We start from the raw sequence: 21,852 nt of genomic DNA, 5'->3' as shown, positions 1-21,852 counted from the left end.
TTTGTTTAATGTTTGTACAGTGATTTTGAAGAGCTAACATAGTACAGAAGTGCTAAATATTATGACTGGGCAACCATCTAAAGAGCTGTGTCACTTATAGCGGCTACCTTTTTCTTACAGAAAGCTTAAAACAAACAAATGCAAACTGTAGGGGGCTGGTGCACACAGAACCCATGCTTAAAAAAACGTGTCAGAGCTGCTGATCACACATTCTAGAATAGATAATACTTAGTCCTGCCATGAGTGCAGGGGACCAGACTAGATGACCTCTCGAGGTCCCTTCCAGTCCTAGGATTCTAATTGTGGAAGAGCTTGGTGACAGAATGGCCTGAGGTGGTGAATCACTTGAGATTAACTACACAAACTGGGTATCATCCCACAAATAATATTTGGGTTCAATGTGAAAACAGAAATTCATTGTCCTCAGCCAGTGCAACACTGGGAGACAGTTTTCAGAGCAAGACAGCCTGAAATACAATGCCACTTGATGTAATTTTCCCACTACTACTTCTTCTCCTTCAGTGGATTTTACACCGGAGTGGTTTTCTGTTACATAATAAAAGCTGGCTGCCTCCCAGGCTATGTCTACACTACAGCGCTCTGAGATTGATCCACCAGCGGTCAATTTAGAGGGTCTAGTGAAGACCCTCCAAATCGACATCAGATCGCTCTCCAGTCGACTCCTGTACTCTACCCCCAATGAGAAGATTAAGGTAAGACGACGGGAGCTCTCCCGTCAACCTCCGTGGTGTAGACCCCGTGGTAACTCGACCGAAGGTACATCGACTCCAGCTACATTAGTCACGTAGCTGGAGTTGCGTAGCGTAGGTCGACTTACCGCGGTAGTGTAGACATAGCCCCAGACTGCAGTCAGAGTGAGATAGGGTATGTGGTGTAGCTTGGGGGAAATACCTGCAGGGCTTGGCTTTGCACTGTGCCAGGTGGAGAGCTGAGGGTAGAAGCACCAGGTGGAAAGAGGTGAGCAGGACGGGGAATGTTGCAGTGTTCACCCTCAGACAGATGAGCACTTCACTACCTAGGTGGAAGGAGCCCTAAGAAAAGGACAGCGTAGCATCCCTCATGCTACCTCTTACTCAGAAGTATCTGTTGGAGAATTAAGTGTTGTGAGAGTAGAATAAACGTGTTCATTTTACATACATAAATAATAGGCAAATATGTATGTAGAGAAATGTTTGATGACTTCGTAATTTTTTTTGCAATATGTCATTCATACTTAGGTCCTCCCCTCCCATTAGCCTTAGGCCCCTCAGAACCATAGCCCGGCCCTGCCTTGACTCACTGCGGGTTCTGGGTGCACAGGGACTGGAGGATCAGGTCTTTGGGGTGCAATGTCAAGTCTTGAGAGGGACAGGAATGGTGCACGCTCCTTGTGCTGGGGCACATTTCACCCGGAACTGGCCCCATTCACTTCAGTGCACTTGCTCCTGAGAGGACAGGCAGCAGGATTAGGCCTGTGTGTGTAAAATGTTTGGAAGAACATACAGGCTGAGCGTTTCAAAGCTGCCTTGGTGTTTGGGCACCCCGATCCTGTTCATTTTAATAGGAATCATGCATCCAAACCCCACAGGCAGCTCTGACACCGCAGCCATAAGTGCCAAGTTGTATCACTATTACGATGTTTTGGCGGAAGTGGAAGCTGGAAATTTGGCCTAGCTCATTTCTCCTGGGAGTCATGAATCTCCCCCGCTTCATGATCACCCTCGGATCTCTGTGTGCTAGAGAGCAGCTGGGCACTCTGTCTTGTTTTCAAACAACGCACCCTATGATGTTGTTTGACATTCCCCTGTGCAGAGCCGAGTGCAGGAAGCCAACTGTATAAAAGTTATTGCTGTATGTGAGTGCTCTTCTGTATCTTCCAGTACTGCTCAGTGCCAGGGCTAGTTAACTGCCATTTTAAAAATAAAAGTCACTGTGGTGAATGAGTTGTGCCACTAAACGTGAATCTGCCTCGTTTCAAAGCTTAAATTCATTGGAAAAGAGTCGGCCTTGATAAGAGTGAGTCTGAATGAAACAGTCTGGTTTGTATCATCCTTTCTCTCTAGGCGAATGTGTTTATACATCAGGTATGCAGCATATTAGCATGCACGTGTACTCCAAACGTTAGGGCATTGCTCCCAGTGGGAGTAGAACAGATTGCCTGTGAGGATCACTGCCGCTCTAGGGAGAGCGAGTCAAGTTGTCGACAGCTGCTCCCTGGGGCAGAAGTTGGTTTGACTGATCACGCCTCGCAGCAGAGTGGCCATTAGCCATTTTGGTAACACTGAACTTTGTTAACCATTGGAACGGCTTAGCAAAGGATGTGGTGGATCTCCATGGCTTGACGTCTTGGTGAAGAGTTGATGTAAACAGCTGCCAGAGGAAGTCAGTTACAGTGCACGACACCTTGAACTGGTCCTGCAAAGCCTAGGAAGTGTGCTACGTATTTCTGAGCACCATCCACTGGCACCCGGTCTATTAGCTAAATATATACATATATACAAATAGAGCTCTCCTAGGCTGTAACAAGATTAGATGTCCTTGTAGGAGCACAAGCCACAAGTTATTGCGCTTCATGAAGGAAATACTGTGGCCCGTGTTACACAGAAGGTCAGATTAGATGATCATGGTGGTTCCTTTTGGTCATGAAATCTCTGAATCTGTGTTGGGGTATTGATTCAAGACTGATTCACAAGGAAGAGGAATAACCGACTGCACTTCCTGGAGCCTCTGGGTTCCTCTGGGGAGGTGACTTATTCAAGTCCTGGTCAGGCCCAACTTTGCAAATAATTTTATCAGGTCAGACAATTTCAGCAGCAGAGATAAGAGTTTGCAAAGAGAGGGTGTATGCAAATTGGCATGCAAATCAGCACACACATTTTTGTTATGCATTTCTGACAGAGAGTGAATTCCATGATATCATTACCGAATGGCAGATGTATTTAAAACAGGCCTGATCAAACCCCTACAGCTAAGCACACCTGACCTTTAAGCTCTTCCAGGCCTGGATTCAAATATTGCATCTTGGGCCCATCCTTCATTGTGTGTATATTTAATACCTGAGGAATGCATTCCATTTTCCCCATGCTGCTCCTGTTTGAAGCCAGTGAGAGCGTAGCCATGAACTTCAGTGGAAGCAGGATCGGCTTGGAGACACTTCTGGAGGGAATGCTGGTTACATACTGGTTTGTTTAGATGTGAAGTAATGCGTGAGCGCGAGATGATGGCCCAGCTCAGTTTATTACATTTCAGCTGTTGTCTCTGAGCTCACTTCCCATTTCCAGGTATGTTCCAGGGGTTAAGAAATACCATCAGTATAGAGATCATTGCTTTTATAGTTTACTGCACAGTGTTATGGTTACTGGCCAGGATCACATGGCATATCTGAGGACTACCAGCTGTGACGGGTGGTAATTACTAACTACTAGGTTGCCTCATTCACACTTGCCCTGTACTTTGTGCAATCATTTACATCAGTGCAAAGCGCATGTAAAATGCTTCACTACTGACCTGGTAGCATTTTACATTCCGTTGCACTGATATAAATGATTACACGAGTTTATAGTGAATCAGCGAATAGTGAATCACGGCCACGGCTTTCAGGCTGCAGTCCGAGGTGAAATATTGGGAAAATCCTAGGGCTACTGTTCCAGAGAACTAGCTGTGAGAAGGGAGCTGGCTGGGAGCGGGAAGCTGTGAGAAGCTAGATTACCAGAGACTCCTGGGAGGGGAGGCCGTGAAACCCTAGGACAAGGGGTCAGCCGAAGAGCGTTTTTTGTCTGTTATGTGCTTATGTTTAGACAAATAAACCTACTTAAAGGAGACAAGGCATGGCACTGAGTGCTGGTTAAGCTGGGGAGAAGCCCTGCCGTGTCATACATGGGGGAGAACATGGGCACTTCAGTTGTCCCCAGATACAAGGGCAGAGTGAGGTGGTGCCCGATGGGGAGGGGGAAATAGAGGCAGAGTGCTGGAGAGTGACCTTTGGCCACAAGGGGGCACTCACCATATTACACCTCCCTCCACCCCCCATTAGCTGTTGCGTAGCAAGGCCATTCAGAATTGATTCTTTTAAACTTTTCCCAATACTGATATTGCAAAATAAATAAATAAATAAATAAACCACCTTAAAAGCGTAACATAAATTCTAACAGTAGTGTAGCCACAAAAAGAATAAAACATGGGATAAATCTCTCTCTTTCTCCTCCCGGCTCAGATAACAATCGTAATGATAGCTCAGATAATCTGCATTTACAATCAGTGAGTGACCACAAAAGAGGCCCCAGGGAAGCTGCAATCCATCGGAAGGCTTTTCTTCTTATCCCATTGATCAAAGGACCGAACAAACAAATCAAGAACTGTTGGGGGATGTTTTTACCTTCGTTTTGACAAAAGGGTAATACCACGTTCTAGCTAAATTGTACCTTGCGGGGGTGCTGTGACAGCGTTTTAGTGCTTTCAGGGGAACAATGGGGTTCTGGCAGTGTAGGGGGAAGTGTGTTCTTGCTGGCATTGCTGCAGGCTGAAGAGAAGGAGTGAATGAGTGCCAGAGGCTGTGTCCAGGCATGGAAACCTGTCCAACGGTCAAGATTTGTCTTGCAAGCATCTGGAGCTAGAGGACAGGCAAAAGGAGGACAAAGCCAGGTAACACCCACGCAGAGGTCAGGGGGCTAAAAGTGGGGAAATCCTTAGGCAACTGCAAAGCCTCACCGGGCCTGATCGGGTGAGACTGCAGTCAGTGGGAGTTAAGGGCAACAAAACCTTGTGGATTTGGTAATGGGTGGCAGGTGACTCCTGCCTTTGGGGAGGCTGGGCGCAAGCACCGGAAGCTCCCTAGAAGTGTGGGAGGGGGGCGCCACTGGCACCTGGACTATGGCCCTGCCCCCCCCCACTCCACCCCAAGGCTCTTCCCCACTTGGCCTCCTCCCTCAAAGGCCCACCCCCACTCCGCCTAGGGTTGCCAGGCATCCGGTTTTTGACCAGAACAGCTGCTCGAAAAAGGACCCTGGCGGCTCCGGTTAGCGCCACTGACCGGGCTGTTAAAAGTCCAGTTGGCGGCACAGTGGGGCTAAGGCAGGCTCCTTACCTGTCCTGGCTCCGCACGGCTCCTGAAAGCAGCCGGCATGTCCGGCTCCTAGGTGCAGAGGCGATCAGGGAAGCTCCGCGCGCTGCCCCCACCCTGAGCGCCAGCTCCGCAGCTCCCATTGGCCAGGAACCACAGCCAGTGGGAGCGACGGGGGCAGCACCTGCAGGCGTGGGCAGCGTGCACCACATGGAGCCGCCTGGCCATGCCTCCACCTTGGGGACAGACATGTTGGACGCTTCCCGGAGCTGTGCCAGGGCAGGTAGGGAGACTGCCTTAGCCCTGCTGCGCCAGTGACCGGGAGCCACGTGAGTAAGCACCACCTGGGTGGAGCCTGAACCCCCACATGCACCCCAACACCCTGCCCCAGGTCAGAACCCCCTCCGGCACCTAACTCCCTCCCAGAGCCTGCACCCCAACCCCTGCCCTGAGCTCCCTCCTGCACTCCAACCTCCTGCCCCAGCCCTAAGTCCCATGCTGCACCCCAAACCCCTCATTCCCAGCCCCACCCCAGAGCCCACACCCCCAGCCAGAGCCTTCACCCCCTCCCACACCCCAACCCCCTGCCCCAGCTCAGTGAAAGTGAATAAGAGTGGGGGAGAGCAAGCTACAGAGGGAGGGGGATGGAAGAGTGGGGGTGGGGCCTCAGAGAAGGGGCAGGGCATGTTCGGTTCTGTGTGATTAGAAAGTTGACAACCCTAGCTCCACCCCAGGCCCTGCTCCTGCTTGGCCCCTTCCCCTGAGGCCCCCCGCCCGCTGCTTGCACCTCTTCACCCCCTCCCCTGAGACCTCCCCGCCCACGCCTCTTTGCCCCCTCCCTTGAGGCCCCCCAGGCCTGCCTCTTGCTCCTCTCTGCCCCCTCCTCTGAGGAGCGAACAGCGGGTGTGGAGGGCCTCGGGGGAAGAGGCAGAGCAGGGATGGGAAGAGGAGCCACAGGGGAAGAGGACAAGTGGGAGCAGGGCCTCGGGGTGGAGCTGAGGTGGGGCCAGTGCTCCAAAGGAAGCAGGCTGGCACACCTCCAAAGGGAGATGCGCCGCCTCCTGGCCTCTTATACCCGCCGCCCATGGATTTGGTCAACCCAAAGAGGGCTTAAATTGGATGTAAGTCATTCATCGGCCTTGTGTGACCCATCCGTTCAGAGTTGTTATGATTGTTGTTGTTTGTTTGTAGCACCTTTAGGGCCCTAACCAAGATTGTGGGGCCCCCTCCTATTAGGTACTGTATAAACACAGCAGGAGACCTGAGTTCAATTTCTGGCTCTGCCACTGACCTGCTGGGTGACCTTGGGCAAGTCACTTTCCCCTCTGTGCCTCCAATGCTTCTCTTGCCCTCTGTCTGGGTCTATGGAAATTGTAAGCTCTGTGGGGCAGGGACTGTCTTTTAAGGTGTAGAAATTGTGAAAAACCGGGACAGGGAATGGTGGGGCAATAGGCACCTATATAAGACAAAGGCCCGAATATCAGGACTGTCCCTATCAAATTGGGATATCTGGTCACCCTACTGTCTTCTACTGTGTGTTTGTACAGCACCTAATACAGTGGCACCAAGATCTCGGTTGCGGCTTCTGGGTGCTACTGTTAGACAAGCAGGTGCTATTGTAATATAAAAGAGGGTCCAAATCAAGGCACTGATCCCAGGTGATGCCAGAGTAACCTAGGGTGGCTCTAGTCCATGTTTCATCCCTGATATCACTGATGCTCACACTTTGCCCAACCAAGGGTCACAGTAGCAACTTATCAGGAGCCCGAAGACCTATTTGTAATTGATATAAAATGATCGCATTGCTGCCACTGTCACTTTAATATGGTGGTGTGGCCAATGGAGGCTTTACGACTCCCAGCATGCATTGCTTCATCTTGAGCTGAGCAGGGCACCGCCACCTTATTAAAGAGACGGGGGCGGCAGCATGGTGTATTTTTTTCCACAGGGCACCATTGGGCCAGGTCTGCACTTTGTCTTCCCCAATATTTTGTGCATATGTAGAAATGGGTTTTCATATTCTTAGTTCCACACTGATTTTTGCACCAGGGCTCAGTTTTGCAGTCCCATGGCAGGAAAAACTCCCACTGATCTCAGTGGGACATGCACTCTCAAAGGGCTGTGGGAGTGGACAGCTATGGCAGCTGACGCAGACTTGCTGAAATAGAATATTGGTGTCATTTGTTAAACTTTAATAACTAGCTTGCCTAACAAAGCCAAGAATTCAGGAACCCTATTTCCCTAAGCACTTTATTGGGTAATTACGCTTTGAGCTCACTTTAAAAAAAAATGGCTTCTCTGAAAATATTGTTCTTACCACTGGGTGAAAAAATCTGTGTGTTTAAACCTCAGAGGAACACAGCTCAGTTGCTGGCCCATACGATGTTGTTATGATGACAGTCCATGGGATTTGGTTGTACTCTGAGCAATAGACTCATCGTCGTTTGTCCACAAGTAATGCAAGCCCATGTAGCATGCCGGGGGGGCTCGGAAATGAATGAAACACAGTCTAATCAACATTGGTCTCTTAAAGAGGAGATGGAAAAGACTTTTATGACATCTTGTCCATGTTGCCTCTAGTGCTTAGATGGACATTCTAGATACACTGACGATTAGATAGATACATCAATTTAGAGAGCAAAGGCTCACTCTCGCAGTAATAGAAGTCAATTAATATTTTTGTCAAAGGGGGCAGTATGAAGCAGATAGATAGATAGTATATTTCCAGTTCTTTGTCTAATCTAACTTTAAATGTGTAAGCAATGGAGCATCCACTACTTCCCCTCGGAGGCTAATCCATCATCTAACAGAGCTCACCTGTAGCAAGCTTTTCCTGATAGCCAGATCCACTTGCCTTTCTCCCCCACCCCCCCTCCATTATTTGGTGTTAAATCTTCATTTATGACATGCACAAGTGCCACTAGCATGGTGTCTGTGTCAGCTTTTTTCTTAGAAATTCAGCCTTTTGGGGATTAATAACTTAATCAACAAAAATGGTGTTGCTGCGGGCAGGGAACTTGCTTCCAAGGTCTCAGCCCATGAGCGCATTTAATTTTTCCAAATTAAAAGGGGGGGGGAAATGTCTTTGGGCCATTTTGGCTCAGAGTTAGGACAGCAAAAAGAGTAAAAATATATCTATCTATCGCTCTATCTTTACTTAGGTTCAGATGTGGTCTCTCTCAGGGTATGCACAACATGTCCAGCCATTTGATAGCATGGATAGCAGCCAGGTGAAGAACCGGTAGCCCGCGGGCGAAGTAAGTCAGCAGGCACTTTCCAAGGATATGCAACGTCGCACTCCCTGTCAGTGCCCAGGCAGGGGAAGCGAGTGAACCGAATTCGGTGATGAATCTTGGTCACGTGCCATCTGACTGCGACCCTGATGTATGGCCCATCCTTCGACTTTCGAGCCATTGGACCATCACTTCGAATTCTTCAGATTAATGCTGAGGGTCTGTCAGCAGGTAAGTGCAGCAGCGTTAGTGCTTTAGCCCCTCGTAATCTGCTTGGATGTGGTCTGGGTTTTCAGTGTTGCACTCCTGGCAGCTCAGAAAATAGCCGTGCCCTTTATTTTTCCTCCTTTTTTTTTTCCCTGAGGATACTAATGTCATGGTGTTTATGAGCCGTGATCCAGGAAAGCATGTGTGCATGTGATCCAGGCCATTCCTATTCAGCCGAGCACTTAAGGACATGCACAAGTGAAGTTAATGAGACTTAAGCACATGCTTAACTTTAAGCATGTGCTTAAGTGCATTGCTGAATCAGGGACTGATCCAGCGCCCACTGAAATCAATAAGAGTTTTTCCATTGACTTTAATGGATCAGAGCCTCGGTCTCCAAGTGCTGAACATAGTGTAACCCCCCTTTCTTCCCTGGGTTACTCGGGAACAGGCAACACTCACCTGTGCCTGCGCGCCTGATGTTGCTGACATTAAAGAAGATCCTGAGTATCCCAGTGGTGCTGTTGGATAGGTGGGAATCCTCTAGTCACCCCTCTGCTGCAGTCCCTTTACTCCTAAAGGAAGTTAAAATTGGTGGTACCTCCACCTGGCTGGCACCCGCACACACTCAATGGCGTGCCTGGGGAACCTCCAGGAATAAACCCCGTTAAATAGTAATAATAATAATTAATAATAACCTGTGGCATGGGTCTAACTCAAATACTAATTCTAAATAATATACATCCAATATACTTAAATTAGAGCTAACACTCCTTTACTTAACAACTTAAAAATCAGGGTATAAGAGACTAAGATGAAATGTCACTACTTATTTAAATCCACAGGGGCAGTTGAATAAAATCAATTAACAAATATAATATACAGTGATAAATGAAACTTATGTAACTGGCATTTACCCTGCCGCCATTCACCCCACCCCGCAGTGCACACTCCTCTGGATCTCAGAGTCCCAGGCACTTGCTGGCGTGGGCGCACTGGAAGACCTGCAGCTGGAGACAGCACTCTGTTGGTTCTGAGCATCAGTCCAGCCAAGGCGGCAAGCTGCACAACCCCTCTGACGATTGGAGCTGGTCCCACCAAATGCCAGCAGCTCTGGGCCCGGGTTCGTGGGAAGATCACTCTGCCTCTCCTCAGACTCAGTCTCTCTGCTGGGCCCCTTCCCTTGCAAGTACTTTCCCAAACAACAGTGGGGGTTCCTCACAGTTCCCTCACTGCAGCCCCACCTCAGTCAGCTCTAGGCACAACAACAGTCTCTGCTCTGACCCCAGTGAACCCACCAACAGCCTCTGAGGCTCCCTCAATCAAAGCCCCTGCAGGCTCTCAGCAGCAGCTCCTGGTATGGACCGAGCTCCACAGCAGCAATCTCACTCCTCTTCCCAAAAATGGAGTCCACCGCCTGCTCTCCCTGCACAAGGAAGTCGCTACCTCTTTCCCCAAAGCATCATGGGAGTTGTGGTCTCTAAGGCTAGATTGCAGCCAGGGGCGGCTCTAATGTTTTTTGCCGCCCCAAGCACGGCAGTCAGGCGACCTTCAGTGGCACGCCTGCGGGCGGTCCGCTGGTCACGCGGATTCGGCGGCGTTTCTGCGGGTGATCTGCCAGTCCCACGCCTTCGGTGTACCTGCCGCCGAATTACCGCCGAAGCCGCGGGACTGGCGGACCTCCCGCAGGCATGCCGCCGAAGGCCGCCTGACTGCTGCCCTCACGGCGACTGGCAGGCCGCCCTCCCTCGTGGCTTGCCGCCCCACGCACGCACTTTTCCCCTGGAACTCTCCCAATAAAGTTCAGAGGCCCCTCTAGGAAAGGAACGTAGCAGCTGCCACACAAGTTCAGACCCAGGGTCCATCTGGTCCAGTTTCCTGTCTCAGACAGTGTCTATAACCAGATGATTCAAAGGATGGTATAAAAGCCCCACAGTGGGGAGATGTGGCACTATCAGTCCCACGCATAGCTATCACCTGGGCCCATTGTAAAGCTGTGAGTTGTGTATGTTGTACAAGAGACAGGAATGTGACCTTTCAAGCAAATAACATGTTTTTAAAATTGTGGGTGTATATTTTTCTGAGCCATGATGATTCCTGATGAGGTGCAATGCAACTTTAGGCTGTGATCCTGCAAACATTTAAACCCTAGCAATTACTCTCTTGAGTAGTGCTGCTGTGTTCAGTGAGACTACTCGCAGGAGTAAATGCACTCAAATGCATCAGGGTTTGCAGGATTGGGCCAATGTTTTGTGCCGCAGTTTTCCTACCCCTCAGTCCCTAGGGCTAAGTAATGAACAATTGCGGAGTTAAGCAATAGCTGAGAACATATTGACTTTACTGAAATAAATCTCCATATTTATTAACCCAAGAGGTAAATATTGACTGAGGTGAAAGGACAGTCAATATTTACCAGGAGGGATAACAAAACAATGCAGCAGCTGTGAGAGACACCCAGGGCATATCTGCACTCCCGGGGCAGGAGCTGCATGACTGGCTAGGAAATACCTAACCCTACTTCCCACAAAGAGCTAACAAGTTGAGACTGGTAGGAAACCTGGTGAAAAGAAAATAATAGTACTTGGGCCAGGATTCAATGAAGCACTAAAACACTTTCAGGGAAGCACATGCTTTAGAACCCAGGCCTAAAAGTATTATTCTCCCCATTGTACATCAGGAGAAACTGAGGCGGAGAGATTAATAGCATGATCTGCAGAGGGGCTGAGCATTCACAGCTCCAGCCAAAGTCAATGGGAGCTGCGGGTGCTCAGCGCCTCTGAAGAGCTGGCAGTAAGGCCTTCATCCTGGGCTCGTTGAAGTCAGTGGCAAAACTCCCACTGATTTCCATGGTGCAAGTTCAGGCCTTAAGTGATTTGCCCAAGGCCACAGAGGGGGAGTCAGTGTTTTCGCCTTCCTCCGCAGCATGGGGCAGGGATCACTAGCAGGAGGGTCTCTGCCGATTGAAGTCACTGAAACACAGGATTGGGGACTTCAACGGCAGAGTCCAGGGAAGGGTTTTGTGGCCTGCAGCATGCAGGGGGTCAGACCAGATGATCATAATGGTCCCTTCTGACCTTAAAGTCTATGAGTCTATGAGTCTCAAGTGGGGAGCTCTTGGCTCCCAGTCCTATACTCAGATTACTCAACTACAGAAGCAGCCAGAGGAGAAAACAGGTAGGGAGGAGGACGAGAGGCGGAAAAGGACCATATATAAGCCCATCAGTCAAGACTGAGTTAAGTGACCCAGTTTCAGGCCATCCCTAATAGGTACAGAGTGCAATAAACATTTGACTGGCTGCGGCGGCAGGAGAGTGGGGTGAAGGATTCTCACCACGTGTATTTTTTCTTTTCAGTGAGACTTGTCCGTGCATAAGTTTGCAACACATTTCCAACGCCCCTGGAGCAATGGTGGGAAATTTGAAACCACCCAATTAAATTTTGCACAAAAGCCATGTTAGCTTGAAAATTGCCACTTGTGAATGTTGAACGGGGGGTTGCGATTTACAGGATTCACGGAGGGTTATTTTCATGTACAAGGAGCTGTGACATGGGGAGGGCACTACCTGGTAACCAAGAGGTTAACATCAGCCAAGCTTCTTCTAGCCTTTCCACAGATGCTAAGGGAAGAAGGGGGTGGAGGAATAGAATACCTTTCTCAATTCCCAGAGCTATGGGATCAGGCTCTATCAGATTTCTGTTTTCTTTTCTGCTGCTAGGAACTTGTTTATATTTTTTTGTTATAAACATGAATCCTCCAGGAAAAGACCTTTCATCTTTCATCAAGGTTGGACATTTTCCTAAAACATCTGCTCTAGGCCAGCAAGAAGTTACTGGGCTTGATAGAGTTCACTTACACTGCAGGAAATAATAATTCCTTCCTCAGCAGGAATTCTGTGACCTGTGTTACTGAGGCGATCAGACTGGATGATCACAATTGTCCCTTCAGGCTTTAAAATCTAGTATTAACCTTGCAGGGACTTTGTGAGTTTTCAGGTTGTTCATTGCATAGGAAAGTTCCGTTCCTGCAATGTCATGAGAAGAGGAAAATCGATATTTCAGAGGGTGCAGAAGTGCATGAAATCCATAAGTGAAAAAATTCACACTAATTTTTCCCACCTCTTCAAGGCAGTGATTTTTATTCACACTCAGTTGGATTGTGCTTGGCAACTAAAGGGTGTAATAAATATATTTGTAATCCTGGCTATCCAGGTTCCTTTTACTAAGAGGCAGTGCTTATGTGATCTGAGTTCTCTCCCTGACTTCTTTTGCCAGTATGTCTGTAGTGGGAACTGGGTGAGAGAAAATCAAAATGACTCATGCTGGGAATTTCACAACAGTTTTCTTTCCCATTTGCTGTTGGCTTTTGAATTGCCTTGACTTTATCAGACCAAACCACTCTCCTAAATACAGGTCTCTACCTGCACGTTCCTCCGGAGGGGGAGGTCAAAGTGAGGTCTGAAATGCAGGGCGGGGGAATCAGCGGCCCCTGTGATGTATAGTTGTGCAGCAGTCTCCATAGCTGGCCCATGAAGGGATTGTTTGGGGTGCGGTTATTTGGGGGGCTGCAGATTCAGTGATCAAGCCTCACGCATATAGGCCTTGTCTGCACCCAGCTTTTTCTTAACTCTCCTGTTGTTGCAGCTCCACTGGTGATAGTAACAGTAGCGGTTGCCACTGTAACCTGATTGTCCATTGAAAATCTGATGTGAACAGATCTTGGGCTGCCAATTTTGGTTGGACGTATTCCTGGAGGCTTCAGCACATGATAATCTTTAATGAAAGATTAATCTGTAATTCCTGGAGACTCCAGGACAATCCTGGAGGGTTGGCAACCCTAGTGCCATGTATACAAATCAAAAACTCATGATCTGTAGATAGCAAAAATAGAATCAGAGAGTTGGGGTCAGGGGCTTGGATCTTGCAGCACCATAGAATCATAGAATATCAGGGTTGGAAGGGACCTCAGGAGGTCATCTAGTCCAACCCCCTGCTCAAAGCAGGACCAATTCCCAACTAAATCATCCCAGCCAGGGCTTTGTCAAGCCTGACCTTAAAAACCTCTAAGGAAGGAGATTCCACCACCTCCCTAGGTAACCCATTCCAGTGCTTCAACATAGCCAGGCCTGATTTTCACAGGGAAATCAGTGGCCACCGGCTGACACCAGGGTTGCCTTACTCTCACCATCAGCTTGTCCTAAAACAGTAAGGCTAAAGGCAGGGAGGCCAGTGAGCAGGGCACTCAGCTAGAGATCTGGGTTCAACTCCTCACTCTGCCACTGTCTTACTGCATAACCTTAGGCAAGTCACATCATCTATCTGTGCCTTAGTTTCCCCTCCCACCCATTCTGTATTTAGACTGTCACTCTTTGGGGGCAGGGATTGTCTCTTACATTGTGTAGGTATAACAGGGCTATGATCTCTTTCAGGGCTTCCAGGCTAATGCAGTATTGCCAACTCTCATGACTGTTGCTATTTTTCTTGAGGGCCCTGCTCGAGGAATCATGAAAACCCCAGCTTTCATTAAACAAAAAAGAAGTTTCTAGCTCTCATGGTTGCAGAGGAAAACTGGAAAGCAAAACCCAGGGGCCCCCCGGAGATTCAAAAACCTGAAGGGATATTAAAAAAGGAATTCAAAAATTGTTATTTTTTAAAAGCTCAAGATTTTTTTTTTTCAGACCTGGCTCATGATTTTATGAATGTTTGGGATGGGCCACACTGATACTGTAATGCAAAGAATAATGAATGAGGTGAATGGGTGAGCGCTGACAAGACTGGGTTCTGATCTCATTAGCTGGGCAGACAAGCCTGAGTTTGAATGGCCAGGGCAGAAAATGCAACTGTGGTGTAACATTTAGGCATTCCCCAAAGCTTCACGCTGAGTCATACAAGTGTCAAGATAATATGGTGGTGGGTGCTGTGATTAGGTTAGATTAGATTGGCTATGTCTTTGCTGGGGGAAAAAGGTGTGTTCTTAACTCCGCTTAATATAGGAGTGAAGACATAGCGACTTGGTTTTAACTGGGTTTAGCAGTTTGAGTTCAACTCCACTAAAGGAGTTCCTCACACTCCTAATCTTAGTTGCTGTATCTTCACTGTTTGCTAACCTGAGTTAAGAACACACCTCTTTTTGCAGTGAATGCACGGTTTTTGTGCAAGCATCTGGGAGTGTGACAAAAGCAGACAAGCCCTTACACATACCCTGGTCACGGACCCTGCAGGGGAAGTTAGCTATTGAAAGATCTCTCTGTGTGCTAAGAAAGCTTGTGAGAAATAAGGGGGAAAGATGGTGGCTGATTATGTTGTTGGTTTTTAAGCCACTCCTGTTTTTTGTTGTTGTTGAATGCTTGGGGTTCACAATATTGGTGACTGAACTTAATTCCAGCTAGGCAGCACAACACCCATCTACTGTTCCTGCCGCTACGCCATCACCTGGGGTTAGCTGCAGCTTAACCACATTGGCTAGATCTACGCCATGCCCTAACCACTGTGGTTGACATCACTCAGACATTCAGCGTCACACTAGCTCCTAACTATGAGGTATTGACTCTGCTGTGAGTAGGTGGGGAACAAGCAAAAGGGAGGCGACACAAGAGCTTCTCGCTCGCACCTTCTCGCACAGAATCATAACAACTAGAGGTGCAAGGATCTTGGTGAATTTACATTCGCAACACCCCTTTCAGGTAAGGCAGTTTTATCGCCACCCACTTTAAATGGAGACGGGAATCACAGCCAGATTAAGGGACTTGCCCACGGTTGCGCAGGAAGCCTGTGACACAGCGTAGTGTTGAGCACAGAGGCCCAGAGCCTCAAAACTCCATTGAAATGAATGGGCCATGTCTACACATGCAGCGAGCTATCCCACTGCAGTACATCTGGTGAAGACTCTTCCATCGGCATAAAAAACCTACCTGCGTGAGCTCTCCCACCGAAATAGCACTGTGCACGTGAGCACTTATGTAGGTGTAATTTATGTGGCTCTAGGGGGAGGTTTATTCACACCCCTGAGCTATATAAGTTATGCTGACATACGCTGTAATGTAGACATGGCTTTAGTCACCTAAATACCTCTGAGGATCTGGGCCAGACTTTTAAATTCCATTTCATTGTCTTAATCACACCACTACCCTTCCCCTGTGATCTCAGTGGAGTCAATCTAGTTTTACAGTGGGTTCTTCAAAGGGCTCAGAATCTAGTGCACAATACTGTTTACAGGACTATGGCAGAGCCACATAATACAGTAACTCCTCACTTAAAGTCATCCCGGTTAACGTTGTTTCGTTGTTATGTTGCTGATCAATTAGGGAACATGCTGGTTTAAGGTTGTGCAATGCTCCCTTCTAACATCGTTTGGCAGCCACCTGCTTTGTCTACTGCTTGCAGGAAGAGCAGCCTGTTTCAGATAGCTGGTGGGGGCTTGGAACCAGGGTGGACCGTCAGCCCCCCATCAGCTCCCCACTCCCCTAAGTTCCCTGTGCAGCAGCTGCCTGCAGTTCAGCTGTCCCTCCTCCCACTGCCATGTGCTGCTCTTATCCTCTGCCTTGGAGCTGCTCCCCAAGACTCCTGCTTGCTGTGAAGGGGGGAGGGAAGGAAGAGGGGGGCTAATGTCAGGGTGTCCCCCTCCCCCCTGCTCCTGCACCCCGTTTACCCCATCTTCCATAGAGCAGGGGACACACACCAGGGCTCAGGCCGGAAGGAGCTTGCAGCAGCTGTGGTCTCAGCAAGCTGATCTAATTAACAAGGCAGTGCACTTAAAGGGGAAATGCCCATCTCTCTCACACATATGGTGTGTGTCTCTGTCTGCGATGTCTTCCCTCCCTCCATTCCTGCTGCCTTGTAGAGTGAGAGAGTTAACCCTTGAGGGCTCAGCCAATTGCTAGTTCATCATTTAGCAGTAAGGGAAATATCCCACCTTCTGACTCCTCCACCTCAACCAAGCTTCACAATCATCATCACTGTGTACCAGTATTAAATTGTTTGTTTAAAACTTACTCTGTGTGTGTGTGTATATATATATATATAATATAGTCTTTTGTCTGATGAAAAAAAATTCCCTGGAACCTAACCCTCCCCCCATTTACATTAATTCTTATGGGGAAATTGGATTCGCTTGACATTGTTTCGCTTAAAGTCGCATTTTTCAGGAACATAACTACAATGTTAAGTGAGGAGTTACTGTGCTGATGTTAGTCAAACATTTTAAGGCTAGAATGGACCATTGTGATCTATTCTGATCAGCTGCATAACACAGGCCAGAGAATTTCACCCCCAGCAAGCCCAATAAGGCGTGTGGTTAAAGTTATGTAGGAGTGGGTTGTGCCGCACTTTCACTGTGGAATTCCATTGTGGCATTGTGGTTTCTGGCTCTCTAACTGTGGCCGTACATGGAGAAATCAATCGAGAGAAGAAAGTTTAAATTGCCCTTTTTAGTCTTTTTTTTTTTTCATAAAAAGGGGAGTTAAACACAAATCTACTTTAATGACAAAGATATAAATCAAGAAATAAAAAGGTAAAAAAGTCTCAGCTCAAACTTCACTCATTCACAATGCAAATATGGAATATTTCAAATTACTAGTGCTACTAAATGTAAATTCAGTACATGAGGGGCCTAATTATCCCCTCAAATATGCATGCACAATTGGCATTATATATATGTATTGGTGGCCAATATTGTCCTATACCAAGTGTGAGAAAGGTAAGGTTGCTTTTGAGCACTTTACTCTTCTACTTCCTCACTTTGGAAGGGTTAATAATGTAACCTTAACATGACACACTTGGTGGTATCTATGTGATACACTGCAAAGCCCTTGAAATAAATTCCACCTTTGACGACCTCCCGTGCATTGTCCCATGGGAATACTTCTAACATTACAAATGTGTACATAGCTTCAGAGAGCCACTGTTTTATTTTTAACCAACCTGCTAAACAAATGTCTCTTTTCTGCAAAATGTGGCATTTCCCCTCAAAACTACCTACAGGAAGCCCAGCACAGGCAATATCCTGTATTTGGGCCAACGACTGATCAAAATTTGATATCTCACAAATCTGCCCTGAATCTCAATAGTTTGCCTTCAGTGAGGACCACACTACTTACTCTAGTTCCAGAAAGTCCCAAGATATAGGATGAGGTCATAGTCTTCACTGTCACTCCAGTTTCACATTGGAGTGCCTCCTTTGAAAAATGTAGAGCATCAAAAAAGGAGTCATGCAACAGAGAATCTGGTCCATGGCATTTTTATGTATAGGACAGATCAAGGTCATTATGAATGTATTGGTTATAAATAGGTGGTAGGTAAGACAACTGGCTTTCCAGGGAGGAGACGAAAAATGGTCCTTGTGACTTTTAAATCAGTTATTTTCTGTACCAGACACAGAATGCATGATGAGGTGGCATAAAGATTTGTGGCCAGATGTGTTGCTCTGGTATCAGCTGGATCTGGTCAGTTGGTAATCCCTCCAGTGTGGGAGAAGTCTCAGTCGACATAAAACCATCCCCAACCATCCAGTCTTAGCACAGGGTGTGAGAAGTGGGCATTGCAATGGCCATGTGTTCCACCAGTCCTTGGCCGCTGTACAGTCCCCTGGGGAATGCTGGCAGAGGTTAGCATAGTCCTTAGGCCAGGGGGGCTGGTGAAGGTTGGCCTAGAGAACCAGGGAGCCATAACCAGCTTCCTGGTGGTCCCCTTTCTCCTGTTCTGTGTGGTGATCTGCCTAACTATTTCTGTAAAAGCAGCAAAGAGTCCGGTGGCACCTTATAGACTAACAGACGTATTGGAGCATGAGCTTTCGTGGGCGAATACCCACTTCGTCGGATGCAATTCGCCCACGAAAGCTCATGCTCCAATACGTTAGTCTATAAGGTGCCACAGGACTCTTTGCTGCTTTTACAGATCCAGACTAACACGGCTACCCCTCTGATACCTAACTATTTCTGGCTCCCTCCCTTTACTTGTGAGTGATGCAACCATCCCAGACGTGCTAATTCAACCTTCATGCCACCTCTCTTCATATGTTTAAAATAAACCCTAAATATATAAAAGATCATAACTGATATTCCTAATTCCCCAGCTCTGACACACCCAATTCCTTACACACAAAAAGATTAGAAAAATATGGGTCCCTACCCAGGCAATATCCCACTCTGGGACCAATCCTGCCACGTTCATTCACTAATATTAAAATCCATGTGACTATTTGTGTGAGTAGGGACTGTTATTTGGAATAAAGGTTGTGGGATTGGGACTCTTTAGGGGAATTTATGTATTCAGAAGCCTGATTGTTTAAACAAAATGATCTGAGATAACAGAATGGGAATCTTTATTGCTATTTGTTTCCCTGTTGCAGGGGACTGATTCTTATTCCTTGTGCACCAATACTCCTCTAAAAAAGCAACAGGAGTGTTGGGTGTGCAAGAAATGCAGAAGCAGGTCTTTTCCCACTCAGGGACACAGTCTCTAAGGGTTTGTCTACATGAGGGGCTTAATCTGCAGTTTTCTGATGTGCAGCCAGTTATGTGCAATATGCAGCCGCACTAACAACATGCACACAGGACAGCTGTGCACCCTTTCACTCTGGCAGTGGCTTGCTGCATACTAAGCACATGGTGTTCGCGGAGGATATCCCATGGTCCTTGGCGTCGCTGCAGCCTAGGATTTTTCTTGCTGTGCATTGTGGGATGCATAGCGGAAGCCAGGCGGATTCGAATTTTAAAAAACACCATGATTCATCTGACTCCACCCCTGACTTCGTTTCTGGGTGGGCTAGCACCATTTCTGAATTCCTGTCAGCCAGCATGGACCCCACTGTACTTCATGCTATTAGGCTGGCAACCTCAGACCTGCAGAGACCGCGTTTCAACACTCAAAGCTGGATGAATTAGTCTTGGGACTTCTCCTGCTGGACCACCAAGCAGATGATGTGCTAGTGGCAGCAGCTTCTCCAGCCACAGGAGGAGCTTCAGAGATGGAGAAAGCCGGACAAGGTGGAGGAAGCTGAGGAAGACACCTAGCACCTGAGATTAGAGGAGCAGCTTTGTTCACAGCGTGATGCACTGTTTCGTGGCTCAGGAAACCAGCGTAGATAGGTGGAAGGATCATTCTATGGGCCAGGAATGACCAGCAGTGGTGAGAGAATTTCAAAATAGGGAAAGCAACAGTTTTTTTTTTTTTTTTTTTTTTAGATATGTGCTGAACTAACCCCGGAGCTGCAGTGACAGCATGCCAACATGTGCTTCATATCGTTGGAAAAGCAGTTGCCCTTGCCACTTGGAAGCTGGCTATCCCCTAATGCTACCTGGCTCTGTGATCTAGTGAACCATGCCCCAGGGGGCCTTTGGGTTCTGGCCCCAGCTCTGCCACTTAACATGTTAATGTGGGTAGATCACTTGCACACCGGGGCCTTGATCTTGGTGGGGATCTCTGGTTGCTGCTATACTTAGTACAGCCTAGAGAATGATCCTTTACTTCCCTGGCCATGAGAAAATTAATAGGAAATGGATCTGATCCTGCAAACCTTAGGATGGATAGAATCGGGCCCTATGTTTATTTCTTAGTATTTTATTTATTTCCTATTTTATGCTGGTTTATAATATTTTAAGGACTCAGCCTCAATGTCTTTGTGCACCCAAAACTCCCACTGCAGTCAGTGACAGTACTGAATGCAACAGTCATGCCCGATCAAACCTAAATGTTATGGTACATCAGTGAGGGATAGGAATTGCTAGGTACATGCTACCCTTACCTTGCAATGAACTTCACCTGGGCATACCCCTGTGTCTGAGCAGGATCAGGTCCCTAGATACTACAGTAACTAGAACTAGATAAATACTTTAGGGCAGGGGTAGGCAACCTTTCAGAAGCGATGGGCCGAGTCTTCATTTATTCACTTTAATTTAAGGTTTCGCGTGCCGGTAATACACTTTAACGTTTTTTAGAAGGTCTCTCTCTCTCTAAGTCTATATTATATAACCAAAGGGAGAGCTGCTGCAAATGCTATTGGAGCAAGCCTAGGGCTTATTGGAGCAAGCCTAGAGCGAGCCTATTGAAGCCAATGGTAGCAAACCCTGGGTGCTGTGCAGGATTGGGCACTCACTGAGATAGGACCCAATTCTGCTCTCCAGGTAAACTGGGGGTGACACCATTGAAATCAGACCGTGCCCCCCGGCAATGTAGGAATGGGTGTCATGGGAAGGAAGATGACCAAGGTCTGGCCTAACTAACCACCCTGAGATTTTCCAAGAAGAAGGGAGAAGCTGTCACAGGCAAAGGCATTTTCTGCACCTCCACTTTGTACTGCGCTGCAGGAGCTAAAGTTGCACAAGTCAGCCCCAGCCGCCTCCGCCTCCTTCGCTCCCAGATGTTCCCTTGTGTGCAGCCATCTGTCGAGATCCCTCCCCGCGCTTCCCAAAATAATAACAGCCTGAAGGGGACGGGGGGGGGGGCAGTGCTTTCGGCCTGGGTGCAGCAACGCCGCGCGCGCTGCAGACGTTCCCTGGTGGCAAAACTTCGCCGGGCTGGTGCCGCTGCGAGCTGGACGCGCCTAGCGGAGCCGGGCACTTTTGAGACGCTCCCCGGAGCGGGAAGTGGGGCTGCCATTCAGCGGGGGCCGCCGGGCGGTTCACGCTCGCGCGCTGGAGGGGGGCGGAGGCGGCGGCGAGGATTCGCAGGCAGAGGAGGGGGTGCAGTGGCCGGGGGGAGGGGGGCGCAGGGCTTGGGCGGGGGGCGGAACAGCAGGCGTAGGAAGGGGTGTGTGCAGGGGAGACTCGGTGCAAGCGGAGTTCGCTCTCGCCGGCAGCCGGACCCCCAGCCTCCAGCCCGCCGCCTCTGCCCAGGTGCTGGTCCAGGGGCGCCGCTCCCTCCGGGGAAGGTGAGTGGTTCTCCGCGGCTCCCCGCAGCCAGGGCACTGCCCAGCTCCACTCCCGCTGCAGCGCCTGGAGGGGGGGACTCGCCCGCCCGCCCGCCCCGGGCTGTGATGAGTTGGGAACCGGGCAGCCTGGAGCGCGGTCCCCTGTCCGGCCGCTCTCGGGGGTCGCCTGCAGAGCCAGGCGGACTGGCCATGCAGCGGGCTCTCCCCAGCTCCCACCGGCCCTGGGGGGGGACACAGCCGGCTCGCCCTCCATTTCCTGGGGAAACCGGAGTCACCGACCAAACCCTTTCCTGCTTCATCGTTCAAGGATCGCCTTCAACTCCGGGCCGGGCAGTTGGCTGTCTGCTCCGCCGCCGGGCTGGGGTTGCGATCGGCACATAAGCACCGCGGCTGCCTTTCAAGCCAGGGGCGAGAACTTTGTCTGGAGTGGGGTTGGTGGGTTTTTTTAAAAAAGCTTGTGCAGAGAGTTGGTTGTGTCTATACACGGAAGA

At 48.8% G+C, this 21,852-nt stretch overlaps 1 protein-coding gene across 4 annotated transcripts in view; it reads left to right on the top strand.

The window, feature by feature from the left end:
- The first annotated feature begins 4,178 nt into the window (after positions 1-4,178).
- The window catches only part of TSKU (tsukushi, small leucine rich proteoglycan), a 40,862-nt gene continuing 23,188 nt past the window's right edge, over positions 4,179-21,852 (top strand). Inside the window, exons 1-2 of one of the 4 annotated variants that reach the window (XM_065581750.1) lie at positions 4,179-4,393; positions 8,221-8,523. In XM_065581750.1, coding sequence (XP_065437822.1) covers positions 8,442-8,523 — 82 coding nt within the window. In that variant the 5' untranslated portion in view covers positions 4,179-4,393; positions 8,221-8,441. Of the gene's footprint in view, positions 4,394-4,485; positions 4,642-8,220; positions 8,524-21,203; positions 21,362-21,852 lie in introns of those variants that run through there. The other 3 variants (XM_065581749.1, XM_005290544.4, XM_065581751.1) reach the window with 3 other exon arrangements.

This window comes from Chrysemys picta, chromosome 1 (genome assembly GCF_011386835.1).
Source record: "Chrysemys picta bellii isolate R12L10 chromosome 1, ASM1138683v2, whole genome shotgun sequence".
Classification (NCBI taxonomy): domain Eukaryota; kingdom Metazoa; phylum Chordata; order Testudines; family Emydidae; genus Chrysemys; species Chrysemys picta.
The sequence above is the reverse complement of the archived record's forward strand: the minus strand, read 5'-3'. Positions and strand labels throughout refer to the sequence as shown.